The sequence below is a fragment of the Canis lupus genome, chromosome 8 (genome assembly GCF_003254725.2).
Source record: "Canis lupus dingo isolate Sandy chromosome 8, ASM325472v2, whole genome shotgun sequence".
NCBI classification, from domain to species: domain Eukaryota; kingdom Metazoa; phylum Chordata; class Mammalia; order Carnivora; family Canidae; genus Canis; species Canis lupus.
Genome location: NC_064250.1, coordinates 39,477,903 through 39,498,701, shown reverse-complemented (window position 1 = coordinate 39,498,701; position 20,799 = coordinate 39,477,903). Strand labels below are relative to the sequence as shown.

Below are 20,799 nucleotides of genomic sequence, written 5' to 3'. Positions count from 1 at the left end.
AAGTGTTATTATCCTACCAGCCTTTTTTTTTTTTTAAGATTTTTTTTATTTATTTATGATAGTCACAGAGAGAGAGAGAGGGGCAGAGACACAGGCAGAGGGAGAAGCAGGCTCCATGCACCGGGAGCCTGACGTGGGATTCGATCCCGGGACTCCAGGATCGCGCCCTGGGCCAAAGGCAGGCGCCAAACCGCTGCGCCACCCAGGGATCCCCCTACCAGCCTTTTCATCAGCCTGCTCACACTGGCCAAGGCACAGCAGAGGCTGAGTTAGTCCAGCAGGCATCAGAAGCATGCAAGAGGCCTACATGCCAAACATTATCATCAACCACAAGCTAACTTCAGAGGTCTGATCTAATTTCTTTCAGGTTTTGAGCCTCTCATAGGGGTTCCACAGTATTTGCTCTTGAACCTTAATGTAACCTCTGAGGTAGGGAGGCAGCCAACAATGTAGCCTGCCTCTCCCTAATGGGAGAACTGAGACATCATGCCAGAAGCCTCAAGTCCTAGATCTCACACGGAAATGGGGAGGGAACAAAACACACCTTTTTCATGCAGTTTCTTCCTCTCTCTATCCATCTACTCATCACATCTCTCAAATCTGTTCACTACTCTCCATTGTCTCTGCTGTCCCCCAAATCCAAGTCACTATTACCAGGATCAACTTCCTGACTGGTCTTCCTCCCTTCAGCCCTGAAACCAGAGGACTTTTACTATAACATGCCAATCTATTACTACCACTGGAGAAGTTCTAATAAAAATACAAATCAGACCACATCACTATCTACTTAAAACTGGTCCGTGGCCTCCCACTGCTCTTAAACTCCCTACTTCTTTTTTTTTTTTTTTTTTTTTTTTTTGGAAACTCCCTACTTCTTAAGGAGATTTCAGGACCCCTCAAGTCTGGTCCCAGACTGTCCTTCCAGCTTCACTTCTACTGCCTATGAGGCCCTCTATACTTCAGCAACACGAAACTGCTTTCTTGGACATACTCTACACCCTGTCACCTCAACTTTAGCAAATGCTGGCTCTCTGTCTAGCCCCCTACCCTCACAGAACGCTCCAGGTTATACAATCTAGATTAGGAGGTCAGTAATAAATAATTACTGCTTTCCTGAGAACTGAGAAAGAATGGCACTTGCCAGGAATTCACTGCAATCTGATCACTGGCAGCACGCCGGTGCCATAAACCCTTGAACAAACTTATCCCGGAAACAATTAGGAATTGTGACAGACAGGAAAGATCGAGAGACCACTCTGTCTAACTCAGAATGAGACATACTAGCCTCCAGCTGCCCGAATGTAACCCCCCCCATTCCTCGCCCCCCCCGCCCCCCATCACTGCTGCTTCTCTCCTGGTCAGACCCACTCAACAAGCACTCTGGAGTCCTGGCTGACACTTTCAGGCAAAGGACAATGAAATACCAAGCAAGAAATGATGGAATTGGGATACTTGAAACCAGGCAAAGCAAGTAAGTGTTAGTGTCTCTGATCCTATGCAAATAAAAAGCATGGCTAGAATGGAGCACATTACCAGAGGAGCTTAGGTACAGGTAACATGGCTGCAGGACTCTTTGGTGGAACAGATACATTTTACTAGAGAAGTTTTCTAGCATTTGTCTAGCAGATATAAATAAGACCACAGGGGAAAAAAAAAACTCGCGCTGGAACTAATAAGTTAGAGAATAATCACATCTGAAAAAGGTATGTGATACAATGCTAAAACAATCTGGCTTTTGCCTACTAATGTCAAAAGTTTTTAAAAGCTAATTTTTGAGATTGTGCATATTCAGTTGGACTATCTTAGAACAGAAATGAAAATATAGTGCCTGTGGGGGGTGGGGGACACTTTTAACTTTTTCCTTAAGAAAGGTCAACACAATACTGCTTTTCTTCATTAGTTATATTGGTTTTGCTGGCATTTACAGGGTTAAAAATGAGACAACAGGCCCCAAATGGAGTCACTTATGCTAAGCCCCACCTCACCAAACTGATACTTAATCACAGTTTCAGCTCCCTAGAAATGAAATCTTAAACCAGTTAATCAGGAATCACCTGATCAGCACTGGTTAGGTCATGTGCCTGCTAGAATCCGGCTGCACCCTAAAGGAAAGTAACCTTCCAATAACTGACCCACTTGGTTTGCTGAGTATAACTTCCTTGCTCCGGCTCCTTTCTGCCTACAAAAGTCTCTTCATTTTGTGTAGCTCCTGGGAGTACCTTTCTATCTCCTGGGTTAGATGCTGCTGATTTGAACAGATTTTTGCTCAAACTCTTACATTTGTAAAATTTGCCTCAGTTTACATTTTAACAATGTAGCAGATTGTTAAAATTTTAAGAGATATTGGGATATTATGATATAATAAAAATACATATGTGGTTTTCTCCCAGATTCCTGGTACAGGGCTCCTAAAATCCTTGGAATGGGATGAGCACTGGGTGTTATACTATATGTTGGCAAATTGAATTTAAATTAAAAAAAATGAATATTCAGGCACAATGCATGCAGTATAATCAAATAAAATATGAACTACCAAAAAAAAAAAAAAAAAAAAAAAAAAAACCACCCTTGGAATTTCCTGAGTGACTGGGTGATAGGAGAGTCTTCAGTTATTCAGAACAAGCCCAGGTCAAGCACACCTGCATTATGCTAATGAGCTGACTCCTGGAGGATGGGCTGCTTGCTGAAGGGATGGACCACATGATTAGAGGGTTGGAACTTCTAGACCCACTCTCCTGAGGGGAGAGGCTGCAGAATGACTGAATTACCAATGGCCAGTGATTTCATCAATCATGACTCTACAACACAACTTCCAGAAAAACCCTAAGTGAATGGATCTGGGGAGCTTCCGGGTTGGTGAATGTATCCATGTGTCAGCCAGGAGGGTGGCATACTCCAACTTCTAGGGATAGAAATTCCTGTGCTCTGGCCCCTTCCAACCTCGCCCTACATACCTCTTCATCTGGCTGTTTATTTGTGTCCTTTATAATATCCTTTGCAATAAACCAAAAAGTAAAGTGTTTCCCTGAGTCCTGTAAGCCATCCTACCAGGTTGCTGAACCTGAAGAGGGGTCATGGGAACCTCTGATTTGCAGCCGAGTCAGACAGAAGTGTGAGTAACATGGGGACACACATCTTGTGACTAGCATCTGAAATGGGGGTGATCCTGTGGGACTGAGCCCCTAACCTGTGGAATCTGAGCTAAACCTGGTTAGCTGGCATCAAAATTATTTAACAGGAGAAAAAAAAACACATACATTTGGTACTGGAAGTGTTATAAGAAACCATTTTTCCAGTGGGTAACAGGTTTTTGGTTTGAATAGACACATTATGTTTTCTTCTCCCCCCTTACTTTCAAACCAATGGTTAGGCCAGAAAATTAATCAACTTATATAGAAGCTAAACACATTTACAAATAAGGCAGTAAGATGGCTTTGCTAAAGAAAGCTCAAAAAACCATACTTTTGTAATTAAATACTAAGAAGTTAGTATAAAATCTCAATGATGGGCCACCTTTGAGAAATGACTTAGTGACTCCCCATATGCTTTAGTAATCTCCTGCCAGATGAGCGAGCTACTTACTAGGTACATCAGATAATTTTAGAGTAAAATAGTAATTTTGAGCCAACTGGTCTTATTGAAACTCTATTTCCCTGCACTCTACTGGCCCCCATGGGTTTTTGCACCTCCCAAAAAATTCTCATAGAGGTGATAGACATTCTCACAGTTTCATCAAATTCATTCAGAAAATATTTAGGAGGTCTCTACTGGGCTTCCTTCTCCTTGCCTATCCCAGAGAGATAAAAAGCTCTATCCCACTATATAGTTATAATATGTTATGTCATTTTATACCAACCAAATAAATTTTTGATTTTTAAAATAAAAGCATGTGATTTTGTTCTTGTCTTATATTTTGACATTTACATAGAAGTGACAGTGCCACCTAAAGACATCTGTATCATGTTTACCATGATTATGGACTGTATCACTGAAAGTCATTCTATGTCAGCAGATTCTCTATGTTGTTTCTTGGGTTTGGCATCTCCGATGGCAGATAAGCTCTAGAATCTACTGATGCAGCAGCCTGAGAAAAACCCCACTCACCTCACATCCACCTCACCTCCAACGTGCATGAGAAAAGAGCCATCAGGTTGCTTCAAAGAGTACAAATACTGAAGAAGCTTCTCTCTGAGAAACAAATAGGCGAGAGGCAGGAGACAGCAATGGTCAGTTCAGTGTCAGCAGGCAGGGCCCTCCGGGTGTCTGGCACTGCTGGCTTTGGCTGTACCTGTTGATGACGCCATAGGCCTCCTCGGTGCCAATGATGCACAAGGCATTGACTGCTGCATATGTGGGTGCAAGGTGCGGGTACTGGCCAGGGCCCCCTCCAAAGCCACCTTCTGGACTTTGACACAGCTCCAGGAACTGACACACACTAGGTACACAGCCAAAGGGAAAACCCAAGTCAGAGAGTATTTACTTAAAAACAACAACTCTCACCAGAGTCCATGACTTTACCCCAAAGGGGGAAAAAACCCTCTCCCACCTACTGAACATATATTGAATATAATTAACCTCTGGAAAGGGCCTAACTCTCTACCTTGCTATTCTGAATGCCTTTCTTTCTGGGTTTTGCATTTAAGGACTCACCTAGCTGTGAAGCAAGGAGCAGACCACCAGGCTGATACAAAGAGCCTTTCATAGAACTGGAAATAATAAGTCTCATGCTTCTTAGTCAAATCTTTCCCATACTCTTCACTTGGCTTGCCATCCTGGGTCTGTGGAACCAGTCCCTTCGCCCTGCCTCTGAGGTCCCTAAATTGAATTCTGCCTAAACTGTGGTGGTGCCCAAATATTGTCCACGCCAACTACCCTGGTCGACAGCCACCACCTCGGCCTACCCAGAACACTTAAAAAGATGTCTTCTTGCTCCCAGGGGCTTCTGACTTTTATTCCTACCACCAGCAAGAAACAAGCTGTAATGGAGTCTGCCTCCATGGTTAGGAGAACAAAAGAAATGGACTTCTATCATGCTCACCTCAATTGTGGCCAACTTAAGCAATGCTGACTCATATCACAAAAATGAATCCCAGCCTACAGGCTTTTGGAGAATTTTTTCACACCAATCCATAGAGGCTCCAGTTCCCTCACTGATGGAAAACGTTCATTGAGGGTTTGCCTCCAAGCATGGCATCTGGTTGCCTAGAGGCAACATCCTTGCCTGAGGTCAAACCCAGGGAGCCCCTAGTTATCCAAGGTCCTCTAAAGTTCACCGGGAAGGGGTACCCCAGGAAAGTCCTGGTAATTGAGCTCTTTCCCCACAACTCAGTCAGGATCACAGGCTTCCTATTCGGACAAGCTTCCATTTAAGAGAACAAGCTGCAAATCTCTGCCCTAGTGCTCGGGCAGCCTTCTTTCCCTGGACTCTTTGATCTCATTCTTTCTTATCTACTGCTGCCACATAGAGACCACATAGAGTCTAGTTCATCCCCATGGGGGCACAAGTTTATTACTGCTTTTCTGTATCATATCTGATGACTTTTGATTTCAGACCTTCCATTATCTGTCAGGGACAGCAAGAGAAAATGCTGCTGATTCACTACTAGAGCTCTGAAGTCTTCACAGGTTAAAAAAAAAAAAAAAATACACACTCCCTTAAATCTGCACCTCAGATTTTACTGTAGGAAACAGGAGGAAGTTGATCCTCTGAAGTTGGATCATCAGAGGAGGAAGACAGTTCTCTGGCTTTTTTGTAGTAGCAATTTTCACAGAGAAAATAAGTTTGTTCCTAACGTATTTTCCAAACCTTCATCAATTCATATCCTATTTCCTGGAAACAAATAGCTAATAAATTCACATCCTGACAAAGCTGGCTGTACTAGCATACAAAACAAAAGGTTTTAGTTGATAAAAAACTTAACAGTACATTAAAAAAAAAAAAAAAAGAAAAGAAAAAGAGTCACCTAGTCATCCATTCATTCTCTTTCCCAACTCCCAAGATAGAATCCTGCCAAATCCAACACCCTGATCCTGTAGCCTAATGTCCAATGATCTGGGATCTGAATGTACCAGACACCTTTAAATCATCCCTCCATGCCAACCTCCCTCAGCTGACATGCAGCATCTGACTGGCCACGGGGCTACGTTAGGGGGCAGGGTTGGGCTTTTCTGGACTCTCAGATGTTCCCATATAACAGAACATTCTGCTCCAGAGGCTTTCCAACTCACACCTTAAGGACCTGGCAAATTGACCGTGAAGCTACCAACTGTCATTAGCAGAGTTCTTAGCAACTATGAAAACCAAAATGTGATTGAGATTTCTATCTATAGAAGGGGGAGGAAAAATTTATCTTAGAGACCAGAAATTCACCAACCTAGTTTAAAAAAAAAAATCACAAGCAGGAAACATGATGCAAACACCAAGAGCGACAGACTCTATGAAGAACAGGTATTCATGCATCATTCATTTAGTCCTATGACAGAAAAAGCTAGTAACCTGTTTTCTTTCAAGTCAGCAAGGCATTTCATTCTAGCTAATGTGACAATTACCAACAAAGTGGGAAACTATCTTTAAGATCAGGGATTGTTTTTTTAAGATTTTATTTATTTTTTCATGAAAGACACACAGAGGGAGGCAGAGACACAGGCAGAGGGAGAAGCAGGCTCCATGCAGGGAGCCCGAGGTGGGACTCAGTCCCACGTCTCCAGGACCACGACTTGGACTGAGGGCGGCGCCAAACCGCCACCCATGCTGCCCCCAAGATCAGGGATTTTCTTTCTTCCTTCCTTCCTTCCTTCCTTCCTTCCTTCCTTCCTTCCTTTCCTTCCTTTCCTTCCTTTCCTTCCTTTCCTTCCTTTCCTTCCTCCCTCCCTCTTTCTCTTTTTCTTTTCTTTTTTCTTTTCTTTTTCTTTCTTTCTTTCTTTCTTTCTTTCTTTCTTTCTTTCTTTCTTTCTTTCTTTCTCTTTTCTTCCTTCCTTCCTTCCTTCCTTCCTTCCTTCCTTCTTTTCTTTTTCTTTTTTTTTTTTTTAAGATCAGGGATTTTCAAACCCAACATGTGTATACCACAATCACTGGAGAGTGAGTAAACAGAGACAAGCCTGGGCCTCCATATTTTTACCAAATTCCCAAATGAAGTGACTATACACAAAGTCTAAGAATCACAGGCCTTAGCTGAGCAATTAGAATCATTTGGGGTATGTTTTTTTAAAAAATTCAAAGCCCAGGCCATACTTAATACCAATGAAATCAGAATCACTGAGGGTGGGACCCAAGTGGCCATGTTTTTTTTTTTAATTCCCATGTGGCTCCAATCAATGTACTGCCAAATATCAGTGCCTCTCAAACTTGAGTGCACATGGAAATCACCCAAGAACCTTGTTAAACTGCAGCTCTGACTCAGAAGAGCTAGGTGGGCTTGAGAGTCTGCTCTTTCAGCAAACTCCAGCGGGCAGTAATGCCACTAGTCTGGGGAACCACATTTTGGGTAGCAATGCGAAAGATCTGTACTGTCCAATAGGCAGTGACTAGCCACATGAGGCCATTTAAATTTTAAATTGAATTAATTAAATTAAGTTAAATTAATTTAAAATTTAGCTCTTTGGTCACACAAGCCATGCTGCAACTGTTCAATAGCTACACACCCCCAGTGGCTACCACAAAATAGAGAACATTTCCATCATTGTGGAAAATTCTATCAAACATCAACACTGTGATTCAAATTAAAAAGTCTATGAGAAGGGGGCACCAGGGTGGCTCAGTGGTTGAGTGTCTGCCTTTGGCTCAGGGCATGATCTCAGGGTCCTGGGATCGAGTGCCACATCAGGCTCCCAAGAGGGAGCCTGCTTCTCCCTTTGCCTATGTTTCTGCCTTTCTCTCTGTCTCTCATGAATAAATAAGTAAAGTCTTAAAAAAAAAAAAGTATGTGAGACCTGTGAGAAGATCAAGTTCAAAGCAAGAGTATCAAGGATTTACTGTCAGCCTCATAAGGGGTTTATTCAGACTTTGAGGTGATGGTTGAAGAATGACCTAAAGTGCTTGATTCTAGGTATCGCTGTCACCAACTTGGACGAAGTATGCTAAAGCATGTACAGTGAACAAATAATTCCAAAGGAGCAGAGAAACACCTCCAAGATGAGAATTAAAGTCCAGAAGAACAAAACAAATCAGAAGCACATAAGAATAAAACAAATGGAACAGGGACAAGTAACAAATAATATACTTAGCCATGGTAGGAGTGGGGATGAATAAAGCATATAAATTTACCAAGGGAAAGGGCTAGGAATTTAAGAGAAAAAGGACCTGAGGTTAGGGCCCATGAGTTATGAATTAAAATAACAACACTTGCTAAGAGCACAAACATAGTGCTGGGGGCGCCTGCATGGCTCTGTTGGTAAAGCATCTGCCTTCGGCTCAGGTCATGATCTCAGGGTCCTGGGATCGAGTTCTGCATCAGGCTCCCTGCTCAGCAAGAAATCTACTCTCTCTCTCTCTCTCTCTCCATACCCCTGTACCTCACTCATGCTCTTTTTCACTCACTCTCTTTCTCGAATAAATAAATAAAATCTAAGTAAATGAATGAATGAATGAATGAATGAATGAATGAAACACAATGGTGATCATAACCATATCTGGCTCAAGCCTCCATTTTCCAACTCAAAGGAGGTTTAGGTGAGAGTCATAAAAATGACTAAATATTAAAAATATTAAATGGCTTAATATTACAGGCAAACACTGTGAGGAAACTACGCAGCAAAATACACCAAGTGTACAAAAGGTAATTGCACAAACCTTCTAGTAGAGAAATGAACAGCGAAGCTGATCTGCAGCAGCAGAATTCAGGTGAGAGCTAAGGAAACCTTCAGTACCAGAACAGCTTACCAGGGACAGACTGCTGGCCTAGAGTAAGTTACAAATATGACAGCTTTGGAAATCGGAATAGTCATCCTTGAGCAGGATGGCTTGGAAGGTGAGGCCGATACAAGATGGATGCATGGGCATCAGGCTTCCTCTAGGACTACGTCTTTTGAATTTCACACCAGAAAACAACTTGGGCTTAGTCTGAGGGAGAGTCAAACTTCCCTAGCAGAGTACAGCAGGGTTTGGGTGAATGACAGGCAGGCCTTGCCCCCATTCCAGGAGGCCCTGGCAACCTGGAGAATCTGATACATCGTGTGGCTTCATCAAGTGCGGTCAGCCTCTGGATGCTGCTGTTCTGGAACTATGGTCAAGTCATTTTAGAAGTTGGTCATTTTAGAGCAGGGCTTCTCCACCTTGGCACTACTGACATTTTGGGCTGCACAGCTGTTCATTGGTGGAACCGTCGTCCTATGGAGGATATCCGGCAGCACCCCTGACCTCTATACCCCACTAGCCACCAGCAGTGCCTCGCCAAAAAACACAAAGCACCACCTAAGGTATCTTCACAGAAAGGTAAGGAACCAGCCATAGTATGTTTAAAAATTAAAACGAAAAATATTTAAAGGGCTATTCAGGAGATCAGCTGTTAATAACCTTTTGAAAGGGAAATAGTAAAACACTGACACTTTGATGAAAATTTAAATTTAGTATTTGGAAAAAGTGTATAAGCAGAAAAGTCCTACAATAATTAAAGACAATGTTTAGATCTTACAGAATCTGAAAAACCTAACTTTAACAGTGCAGTGGTCTCCCTGTGATTTCACTTCACTCTGTGTGTTATATACATTCAAGTAATTTTCAATAACAAAAGTATGGGATTCTCATTAAAGGATGCTTCCTTCCATGCTAAAATCATCAACAAATGAACTCAGTCCGGTCCCAAAATATTAATTTATTTCAGGTAAACAATTTGTGGATGCAGGCTCTCAAGAGTGGCAAACTAAAGTCCTACCTATAAATATATTGTTCTTGAAAGGCCTGAGACCAGCAGTTAAAATCTGGCTTTGCTGGCTGCAGTAGGCAGTCACAGTAGCTGAAAAAGTGATTCTGTCCACTAGAGGGAACTCAGCTTGCCATACTGTTCCCTAAACAAATAGAAGCACAACACTGAACAAAATAACAAAGAGAAACGTGTGTCGTGTGTGTGTGTGTGTGTGTGTGTGTGTGTGTGTGTGTGTCCTGCACTAGGTGGTAGGTGGGGAAAGAAAAGGACAGGAAAACAATAATACTGGAGGGGCACCTGGTTAAGCATCTGCCTTCGGCTCAAGCCATGATCCTGGGGTTCTGGGATGGAGCCTTGCATTGGGCTCCCTGCTCAGCGGGGATCCCGCTCCCTGCTCCCCTTCTCCCTCTACCTTCCTACTTGTGCTGGGTGTGTGTCTCTCATAAATAAATAAATAAATAAATAAATAAATAAATAAATAAATAAATAAATCTCTAAAAATAATAATAATACTTGAGAGCTAAACTCTGCCTTTTAATAGCTGTATGAAGAAGGGAACACAAACCTGATGACATTTTCAAAGCATTTTTTCTCTGTGCAAAATAAAAAGGCAATATCCTATATCAGATTGTCTTTAAAAAGCCCCCTGTAAAGTTTTTCTTACAGAAGTCATTAAGATTTCTCTGTATCTTACTAAAAATAGTTTATTTCCTCATATGTCAGAGTTACTAAGCTCATTGATAACAGACATTATCTGTACCTAGAATAAACTGTCAGCTAGGCACAAAACAAAATTCATTATTGGAAAGTCTAAGTAATTCTTTAAAAGTTTCCTTAATCAGAAGAACCACAAGGAAAGATTTTAAGGCAGCTGGGAAGCAGAAATTCTCATTCACTATCACGTGGTTCTTGAAATTAGAACAAACTAGCTTTTTAGGTTTAAAATATTCTTTTAATTACAAAACAATTAAATAAATAAAATTTTAGAACATGCAAATAGGCTTAGGGGGGAAAAAAATCACCTTTAACCCTGCCATCCAGAAGTATGAAGCATGTATGTATCTTTCTGGTTTTCGCTATGCACGTAACCAGCTATATTTTAATCTATAGAAGTTGAATCTTTTTTTTTTTTTTAAGATTTTATTTATTCATGAGAGACACAGAAAGAGGCAGAGACACAGGCAGAGGGAGAAGCAGGCTCCTCGTAGGGAGCCCGATGCGGAACTCAATCCCAGGACCCCAGGATCACAACCTGAGCTAAAGGCAGACACCCAACCACTGAGCCACCCAGGTGTCCCTAGAAGTTGAATCCTTTTAACTACCTTTTCTCACTTAAATCATGAACATCTTTCTAGATAAATGTATTCATTTTTAAAAAGACATTATTTATTTATTTATTTGAGAGAAAGAGAGAGCATGAGCAGAGAAGAGGGACAGGAAGAGGGAGACCCCAGACCCCAGATCATGACCTGAACCAAAGGCAGATGCTTAACTAATGGAGCCACTCAGGTGCCTCGTGTGCATTTTTATCAACAAATACATAGTTCATAGGTGTACATTTTTATTAAAGTATAATTGATATATACCATTGTATACTTTCAGGTGTACAACACAGTGATTTGCTATTTGTATATACTACAAAATGTTCACTAGTTAATATCTGTTAACTTAAATTTTTAAATGGCTGCAGAGTATTTCACTATATGTACTGCACCATATTTTAATTAAGCTTCAAACACACTTTAACACATTCTTACTGTGGATATTTAGGGTGTGTCCAGGTGTTCACTGTGAAAGCCCTTTAATGGGGTCCTCCTCCTATCTGATGTTGCCACGAGAGCTACTCTGACATTCCCTCAGCAAACCCTTACCTATGCAACAACCTAGAAAACACTCAAAATTTATGCTGACCCAAGTGTGACTGAGGTCTTCCTCTTCAGGAACTACAACCCCCTCCGGGGCACACCTATACTTCCCTGTCTGAATCCTCCATTTCTCTTTTTCTTCTCTCATCTCCGACTTTCCCATTCTCCCCAGTGTACATCCTAATCGTGTATGTGTGGGGGAGAAACTTCCCAAACAATCCACAACCCCCAACTGGTATTTCAAAAACACATGGGCCTTTGACAATTAAATTCCTGTTATTGCAGAAACTGTGTCCAATTCTACTTCCAGAGCTAGAAGCAACTAGGCTTGCAGCAGCAGCATCATGAGGACAATGCATATTTTTCCTCTCCCTCAGAGAGCTTCACGCACATCACAAGGGTTAACTGCCTAATTCTTTATTATCTTCCCTATCCACAGTCATCACAAGACACCCTGCTCCGGAAGGCAAGAATGAGACGTTATTGTTAAGACAGAATGAATGAGACAATGTGTGGTTCTGTTCTTCTGACCTGACAATATGACCCGGGCAGGGGCACTGGGACCAGGGCAGGGCACAGGCTGGCCTCCATGGGTCCTTTACATGGTTATTGTTGTATGCTGCGGGAAAACAAACCTGGCTCATGGGCTTTCCCTTTCTGACTCCTGTCCCTCAGAGCACCAGAAGAGCAGATGAACTCAAGATGCTGCCAAGGGAGTGTGTGCTCTTTCTCTCAGTGAGAACTGGGGCGTTGGATCCAATTCCTGGCTGCCCTTTTCCATCCCAGGTACCCCTAAGATTAGAGTGATGATTAGTTTCTTTTTTAAAATATCATTGTGATGAGCTTCTAAGGATGAGGTGCCATAGCCATTCCCAGAACACCATCTGCACTAGCAGTTTGAGAAGAACCTTAGTTGCTTAGATCTCATAAATCAGAAGTTTAAGAAAATGGTGAGTCAAGGCATTTGCACACCAAGAGTCTAACACATCTAGTACCATCAAGAGCCAAACTGTCCCCAAGGCATTGATGAGGAGGGAGGTCTATAGAGGTGTTTATGGAAGGTGGGGGCATTTTTGTTCATTGGTTTGGCACATGCTTCCCCACAGAAGCTATTCAAATTCATACCGTACTTTCTGGCAAAATCATGTCTCTCAGAATTGATGATGAAGAATTTTCTCAAAGACCAGAGCAAGAGCCAAAAGAAAAGGCCACAGAAGAAACCAGAATCCTTCGTTTGGGAGTTCAAAGTCTTGTTCTACCCACGAGCTCACAATAGGCTTCTGAAGTGGAGGAGTTTCAGGAAGTCACTGGGGTCAAGGGGAGGGCAAGGGTATCTTTGTAGCCTGATGTGTTTTTCACTCAAAATCAGTAAAACAGAAACAAAATAAAAAGAACCCCTGACTCAAAATAGGATTTCAAAGAACAGTCCAGATTCCCTGGAGCCGGACTCACTCTGTGGCCACCATCTGGGGGATGGGTTCATCTAGTAGTTCCAAGCTGTGCAGGATCCAGTAGCAGAGCCATGGGCGGCTGGCATCCAGACACTGAGAAAGGCACAGGGGAAAAAACACACCCCTTATTCAGAATCATTCCAAGATGCTGCTGACAAGGCAACATGTGTCGCACCCTGGCAGCCCGGAAAGGGGGAGGAGAGCACCTTATGAACAATAAGTGAATGAAGGACGCTCTGCTTTATGGCCCCAGCTAGCAGCTGAAATGACCATATGTGCAGAAAGGACAATGGGACAAAGTTTACCTTGAACCCTCTGGGTCCTTCCCTGACAAGCACCAAAAGAAGGCCAAGGGGAGGAGCACCCACATGCTAGGAAGTTAACCCATGCTATTTTCCCAGTGTAGAACCCAGGAGACCTAGACTCTCAGACAGCGATTTCCTGGATTAACTCATTCATTGATTCAACAGATATTTAGTACCTCCTTGTGTGTGCCAAGCATTGTATTAGATACAGGGGGTACAGTAATGAATAAACATCAGTTCCTACACTTGAGATGCTTGGGATAGAGAATGTATGTGTTCATCTGTAGAGGAAGAGGGCTCTAGATGAATGCATTTAATCATGAGTTACCTTATGGCTTTCTGGGTCAAGATGGCACACAACACACACATATGTGTACCTGAATTATGGTATGTGCTGCAATGGGTAGTAGCAGAGTCCTGAGGGAGCACATGAATAGCTTCATTCTGCCTAGGGGGCTGGAAAAGCTTCCCAAGGTGACACATGGGCCGCTTTGGATCCTAATTTAACCCATAAACATGTACAGAGCATCCAAGGCAGGCAGGCAGATAGTATTATTGCTCTAGTTTTCCAGATTAAAAGCATATAAATGAGATCCAGAGAGATTAACTTTTTCCAAGTGACAAAAGACCTCAAATGTTAGAGCGGATATAAGAAGCCAGGTTTCTGGACTCTCACTCCAGTGCTCTTTCCATTGGTCCAAGCTACCCTCTTCATTAATGCACTGACTGTCCCCAGCTGTGGCTAGGCTGCCACCTAGAAGCAGTTGGTGTGGATCCTGCCTGCCTGGGTTGGAGTCCCAGCTCCTCTTAGAGCTATGTACTTCTGAGCAAATGACTTAATCCGGCTATATCTGCTTCCTCATCTGTAAAAAATACTGACAGTATTTGAGATAAGGCATGGTAAGCTTTTAGTACTCCATTCAACTGTTAGCTGGTATGGTATTAACTGTATCAGGCTCACTATACCCTAACAACTGAGGACTTGTGTCAAGGATTGAAAATTTTGACCCCAAGGCCAATTCTAGCCCATAGACATGTTCTGCTTGTTCCTGGTAGCGCTTTGTTTTTTAAGTAGAATTAGTTGCAACATTTAGGCACTGGGAGATTCACACAGAAATCTGGATTTCTGGCTTAATTTGAAAAAAGAGAGAGACAGAAATCTGGCAAACCTGGTTCTGCATTCCTGGATAGCAATACCTGGCAGGAACAGAGGAAAAGCATGGGGCCTCTAATGTGCTTCAGTCTCCCTCTCAACTGCTCACTTCTCTTATTTTTGCTACCTGCTTGGGTCTAGAGGCATTTCAGTTGGCCAATTCCTACTGTAAATAATCAAATGTAGACATCAAAATAAAAAGCAAATTAAAAGCAGGGCTTAGGCAGGATGACTGGAGCCCTCTGGTTCATATTCATCCTCTGCCTACTATATTCCCAACACCCTTTCCCCTCCTCCACCACCACTGTCGTCTCCTGAGGCCCTTCTGTGGAACCCCAGGGCTCCAAGGAATGTGATTTAAAATGTACTCTAAGTGTGGGCATTTTCATAGTATTAAATTGTGGAAGTCCTCACTGGGATTTATATACTGATCCTTTGGCCAGCATAGAAATTAGATCGGCTTATAGGGCAAAGGATTAGGGATGGACTGCCTTTATCTAGCTGATCAGGAGTGTCCGGGAGAAAGCACGTGAACCCCTCATCATGATCTAATGGTGCAAGAAAGCACCATCCCTTCTAGGGTGCTCTGTCCTTCCAACAGGAGAACAAGACTAGGAGAGACCTGGTTCTGCCCTTGCAGAAGTGGGAGTCCCAGCTCTGCAGGACTGGGCTCCTGCGTACCTGGCTCCTGCCACAGCCATATGGTACAAAGAGTAACTTCGTAGCAGGTCAGGCCCATACATGTTTTACATTCCAAAAGAAAAAAGGAGGGCCGTCTGGATGATCATCTGGTTGAGTTCCTGGGCAGCGTACTTACCTCATAGGCATCTGTCAGCTGTCGAAGACCTCTTTTCAGATAATGGAAGTGCTTCTCCCTTTGCAAAATCAGCCTGGAAAGACAAAGAGCTTGAAAACCTAGTCTTATACTTCTGCTTCCACCCCACTACAGAACGTGTGTGTGTACAAGCACATGCTCTCTGCTTCAGGACATCTTCCCCATGGTCACCAAGTAGATAACCAGCATCTGCGGTAGCTCAAGGGCAACAAAGCCAGACAGAAGAGGTCAGCACCTGAATGTCCCTAACATGTCTGAAAACCTGCTGGCCAATGTTTTGGGTGAGTTCCTCTCCTTCATGGTAGGTGACTTTGGGCTAAGTGAAAAGTCACAAGGAACACACATTGCCAGGCAATGAACAAACCATACAGAAAGCTCTTCCAGGGTCTAACTGTGAACAGATATTCTGTGGCTCCCCATCCTGGGACCAATTCCAATGTGAGCCTCACCACTTTGGTTAGCCTCAGTCATTTCAGTCATTTCTTCTGGGGTCACTTCTCCGAGGTGGGTAGTTTGCACCCTACCTGCTCCTCAGTTGTGCACCTATCACTCCCTCCGTGAAATTCCACTTCCTATGTGCTGACCCACTGCCCTGGCCAGAGGATCCTACTTGTATACTGTAGCCAGCTCGTCTCCTTGGCACTGATGTCAGTAATTCTGGCTGTGAGATGGGGTGTGGCGCCCACAGCCCCCCGTGTAGGCAGGGCAGAAGGACAGCGGCCGCCCTTTTTTGCCTCACCTCACAGCAGAGGCCTATGTGGTTATGGGAGGAAGGGAGAAAGAACAGAATGCCAACACAGTCTTTGTGCTCACTAATCACACAAGTTAAAAAAGAACCACTCTCTATTCTGGGTCATCAATTCAAAAACCGTTTCTTGAACCCCTACTGTATTTTGCCCAGAGTAAGATTATGAATGTAGCCTTTACCTCAAAAAGTCTCCCAGTATGAGTAGCAACAATATGAGAAACAAATGGGTAGGTTTCATAGAGGAAACTACATAAAATACTACCAAGGCTCTAAGTGGAAAGGCTGGGGACATCTCATTAAGAAAGGAATGATCAGGGCAGCTCAGGTGGCTCAGCTGTTTGGCGCTGCCTTCAGCCCAGGGCCTGATCCTGGAGACCTGGGATCGAGTCTCGTGTTGGGCTCCCTGCATGGAGCCTGCTTCTGCCTCTGCCTGTGTCTCTGACTCTCTCTCTCTCTGTGTCTCTCATGAATGAATAAATAAATAAAATCTTTAAAAAAAAAGAAAGAAAAGAAAGAAAGAAAGAAAAAGAAAGAAAGAAAGAAAGAAAGAAAGAAAGAAAGAAAGAACGAACGAACTGATCAGGAAAGGCTGTGTGGAAGCAGGAGAATACCAGGTGGGTGGCTCCAGTAGAGGGAGAAAATGTTTACAGGTAGAGATGGTGAGGAGGTGGGGAGATTGTAGCCAGAAGGAACAGAAACGAAAAGGTTCAGACCAGTGCCGTCCAAAAGAACCTTCAGAGATGATCAAAATGGATCTGTGCTGCCCAAAAGACAGCCACTGGGCATGTGTGGTTACTGAGCATTTGAAATGTGTTAGTGTGACTGAGCAACTGAATTTCAAATTTTACTTTTTTAAAATTAAGTTTAAATAGCTGCAGGAGGCAATGGTGACTGTATACACAGTGCAGGTATAAAGTGTGCAAGAGGTGTGGAGTATCTGGCCTGAATATTAGGAATGAAAGAAGAGTGGTCAAAAAGGCAACTTAAGCCCTTTTATAGGGATCTGGGATGCCAGCTGAGGAATTTCAACTCCATTTAGTAGGCAAAAGTAGTCTCTAAAGGTTGTTGTTGTTGGTTTTTTTCAAATAACCTGTTTTTTTAAATCTTTTCATTGAAGTATAGTTGACACACAATGTTAACATTAGTTTCAACCTAGTAATTCAACAAATTTATGCATTAAGCTCTGCTTACTCCAAGTGTAGCTACCATCTGTCATCATACAACAGGATTACAGTACCATTGATAATATTCCCTATGCTGTGCTTTATTCATTCCAAAACTAGAAGCCTGCATCTCCCACTTCCCTTCATCCATTTTGCCTTTTCCTCTACCCTTCCCCTCTGCAACTACCAGTTTGTTCTGTGTATTTATGGGTCTGTTTCTGCTTTTTGTTTGTTCATTTGTTTTTTAGATTCTATACAAGAGAAATCATATGGTATTTGTCTTTCTCTGACTTATTTTACTTCACATAATGTCCTCTAGGTCTACCCATGTTGTTGCAAATGGCAAGATCTCATTCTTTCTTATGCTTGAGTAATATTTCATTGTCTATATATACCACATCTTTGTCCATTCATCTATTGATGTACACTTAGTTTGCTTCCATATATTGGCTATTGTAAATAATGTGGCAATAAACACAGGGGTGCATGTATCTTTTCGAATTAGTGTTTTTATTGTCTTTGGGTAAATACTCGGCAGTGGAACTACTGAATCATACAGAACTTCTATTTTTAATTTTTTAAAGAACCTCCATACTGTATTGCACAATGGCTGCAACAGTATGCATTCCTACCAACAGTGCATGAGGGTTCCTTCCCCCTCCATCCTCACCAACACTTTTATTACTTGTCTTTTTGATTCTAGACATTCTAATGGGTGTAAGGTGAAATTCTGAAGGTTTTGAGCTGAGAAAAAAATGACCAAAACTATGCTTTAGAAAAAGTATCTGGCAGCAGCATATTCAATACGTATTTACAAACTGGACCAAGCGAAAGCTCTAAGTGTGGAGAGAGGTGAGGTGGGAAGACTGGGTAAGGCGGTGCTCAGAGTCACCAGGGCAGAAGTACTGAGAGTACGTAGGGCTCAAATCAGGGTGGTGACCCATGGGCAGGTGGGCTGTATGGCAGGGAAGTGTATTTGGTGAGGATGTCAGTTGTACTGTTGAAAACACATGTCAGACTCAGGAGAGGGCTCCAAGTAACACAGAAAGACCACAAGTCATTTATCAGCACACAGGTGACAGATGAAGCTGCAGGAATAGAGGACAAAGCAGAGAGAAAAGTCTGAATGCTGAACTGGGGGAAGACCCATCCTTAAGGGCTTAGAGGAGAGAATTAAAGAAAGTCGTAGAAGTAGGAGGATGACAAAGGCAATGTTGTGTGACAAGCACAATAGAAGAGAACTCCATGGAGGTATTTACAGTCTTAAACGCTATAGCAAGACAAAAAGAGAACAAATGACAAAGTGGCTGGTGACCTTCAAGAGAGTTCAGGGAGCAATAAGGGCTCATTCCAGATGATAAAGGAGAAGAGAAAGCCAGACACAATTTCTCTTTCAAAGAGATCCAAGGGTCAGTACTCTGAGTGCCTACTCTATGCAGGCTGAGTGCCCCCAGTGGAGTGGATGCTGACTCTGCTCCCTAGAGCTACAGCCCAGACGTGGACACAGACAAGTTAATGGCAGGTATGGCCTCAGCAGAGAGAGAAGTGTAGTGGGCTCCGGCAGCACACGCAAAGGCATGGAGGACCGGAACAAACTACCCAAAGGGCACAGCATTGCATCAAGGGATGGAGGAGACCCAAAGGACATGAGTTAGCCAACCAGAAAGAAGGGGATGGGGCAGGTGTTTTGGGCAGGAAGCAACGCTGCATGTTTGTGTAGGTTGAGTTCAGCCAGAACAGAAGCACAAGGTAGAGAGCCGTGAGAAATCAGACTGCAGAGGTATAGAGGCATCAGATCATACAGCACTTGTAAATGCATCAGGAGCACTGTGCTACCAACATCAGATGACCCTTGGAAAGTCTATGCTCAGTAAAAGAGGCTGTCACAGAAAGACCACATATTGTATGATTCCACTTATATGAAATGTTTGGAAGAGGCAAACAAACCCACAGAGACAGAGTAGCTGAAGCTGGTGCCAGGGGCTGGGCAGGAATGGAGGAATGGGAGGGGATGGCTAAAGGGGACAGGGTTTCCCTGTGCAGTGACGAAAAAGCTCTAAAATTAACTGTGGTGATGGCTGCATAACTCTGTCCATGTACTAAAAACCACTGTATTGTACACTTAAATGGGTGAATTGTATGATATCCGAATTGTATCTCAAAGCTCTTACCAAAAAAAAAAGGGGGGGGAAGTAAAAAAAATTTTTACGGGAGTCACTGAAGTATTTTAGGCATAGGAAAGACATGGACAGATCTGCATTTTCTAGATCCCAGGAGCTGCAGCATGCTGAATAGATTGGGGTGTGGATAAGACTAATAGCAGGAAACCAAACCCACAATCTAAGAATGTCTGTGAGGTATGTGAGGGAAGAAAGACAACAGACTGGCAGCCCGAGGAGGGACTGGGGATGGGAGTAGGGGAAGGCAGGTAGTTCAGCCAGAGGAGAGGTTAAAAAAGTGTTTGAGAGCAAAGATGCTGAAAATGCAAGATCCCAGAGGAAATCCACCAAAGATGGTCCTCAAAGAAGAGGCAGGAGGGTTGGGGTAGAGAGTTCAGTAGGGGGGATGAGTCTGGCAATAAGGATGGATGCTCCATTCTCAAAGATTGAAATAATGACAGGAAGTATGAAGTTAGACAAACACAGGACTTGGAGGTGGGGAAGAAGAAAACTCATGTGAGACTGCTTGGAGTTTCTCAGGAGTTAGGGGAGAAGACTGGTCACTGGGGTGAGTGTGTTCAGGAGTCTACAAGAGATGAGTAAGGGGAGACAGCAGTAGTGAAGGCCCAGATAAAGCTTGTAATATAACTTCTGCTGAAGCCACTCAGCAGGCAATGTCACATGACTTCTTCTTGGAAATCTTACTGGACCCTGGGCAGAAGCAGGGTTAGGGATGCCATGGTAAGGACTGGGAGGATGGGAAGAGCAGAAAAGCGAATGAGACCAGGGAACTGGTGACAAATAGCCCATAAACCATGCTGGCACAGGCTGAGAAGCAGAGAGTGGCCAGGACATGAGTGCAGATGAGGAGAACCAGGAGGGTCCATGAGACCATCAAAGAGGGCAGGCTGAGAAACCCAAGCCAGGTGAGGGCAAGTACAGAATCTGGAGGCAGATGTCCTGACTTCTAACTCGGACAGGACCCATTCACAGTGTGCGTTTTCATAGGTCAATTCTTTTCCATCAAAGAAACAGTCATCGAAGGAATTTGAATACACCAAATACTTTGAGATGCTAAGCCATAGAGCAAAGAAGGGAAAACAAAAGAGAACACCAAGTCACCTTATTTGGAAATGTGAGGAAAAAAAAAAAAAGGAAAGGCAGGTAAGGGTGTAAATAAGATTTTGTGATCCTAAGTACAATGCGAGCAAAAGAGACCAGGTAAGACAAGGGGTGCACTTATTGCAACGAGCTGGTCAG

General features: G+C 43.2%; 1 protein-coding gene across 2 annotated transcripts in view; it reads right to left on the bottom strand.

Annotated features, from left to right (window-relative positions):
* The window catches only part of FNTB (farnesyltransferase, CAAX box, beta), a 64,742-nt gene that overhangs the window by 23,865 nt on the left and 20,078 nt on the right, over positions 1 to 20,799 (bottom strand). Inside the window, exons 3-6 of one of the 2 annotated variants that reach the window (XM_025442707.3) lie at positions 15,452 to 15,524; positions 13,178 to 13,269; positions 4,289 to 4,435; positions 4,105 to 4,188 (exon numbers count right to left, since the gene is read on the bottom strand). In XM_025442707.3, coding sequence (XP_025298492.1) covers positions 4,105 to 4,188; positions 4,289 to 4,435; positions 13,178 to 13,269; positions 15,452 to 15,524 — 396 coding nt within the window. The remainder of the gene's footprint in view (positions 1 to 4,104; positions 4,189 to 4,288; positions 4,436 to 13,177; positions 13,270 to 15,451; positions 15,525 to 20,799) is intronic. The other variant, XM_025442708.3, reaches the window with a different exon arrangement.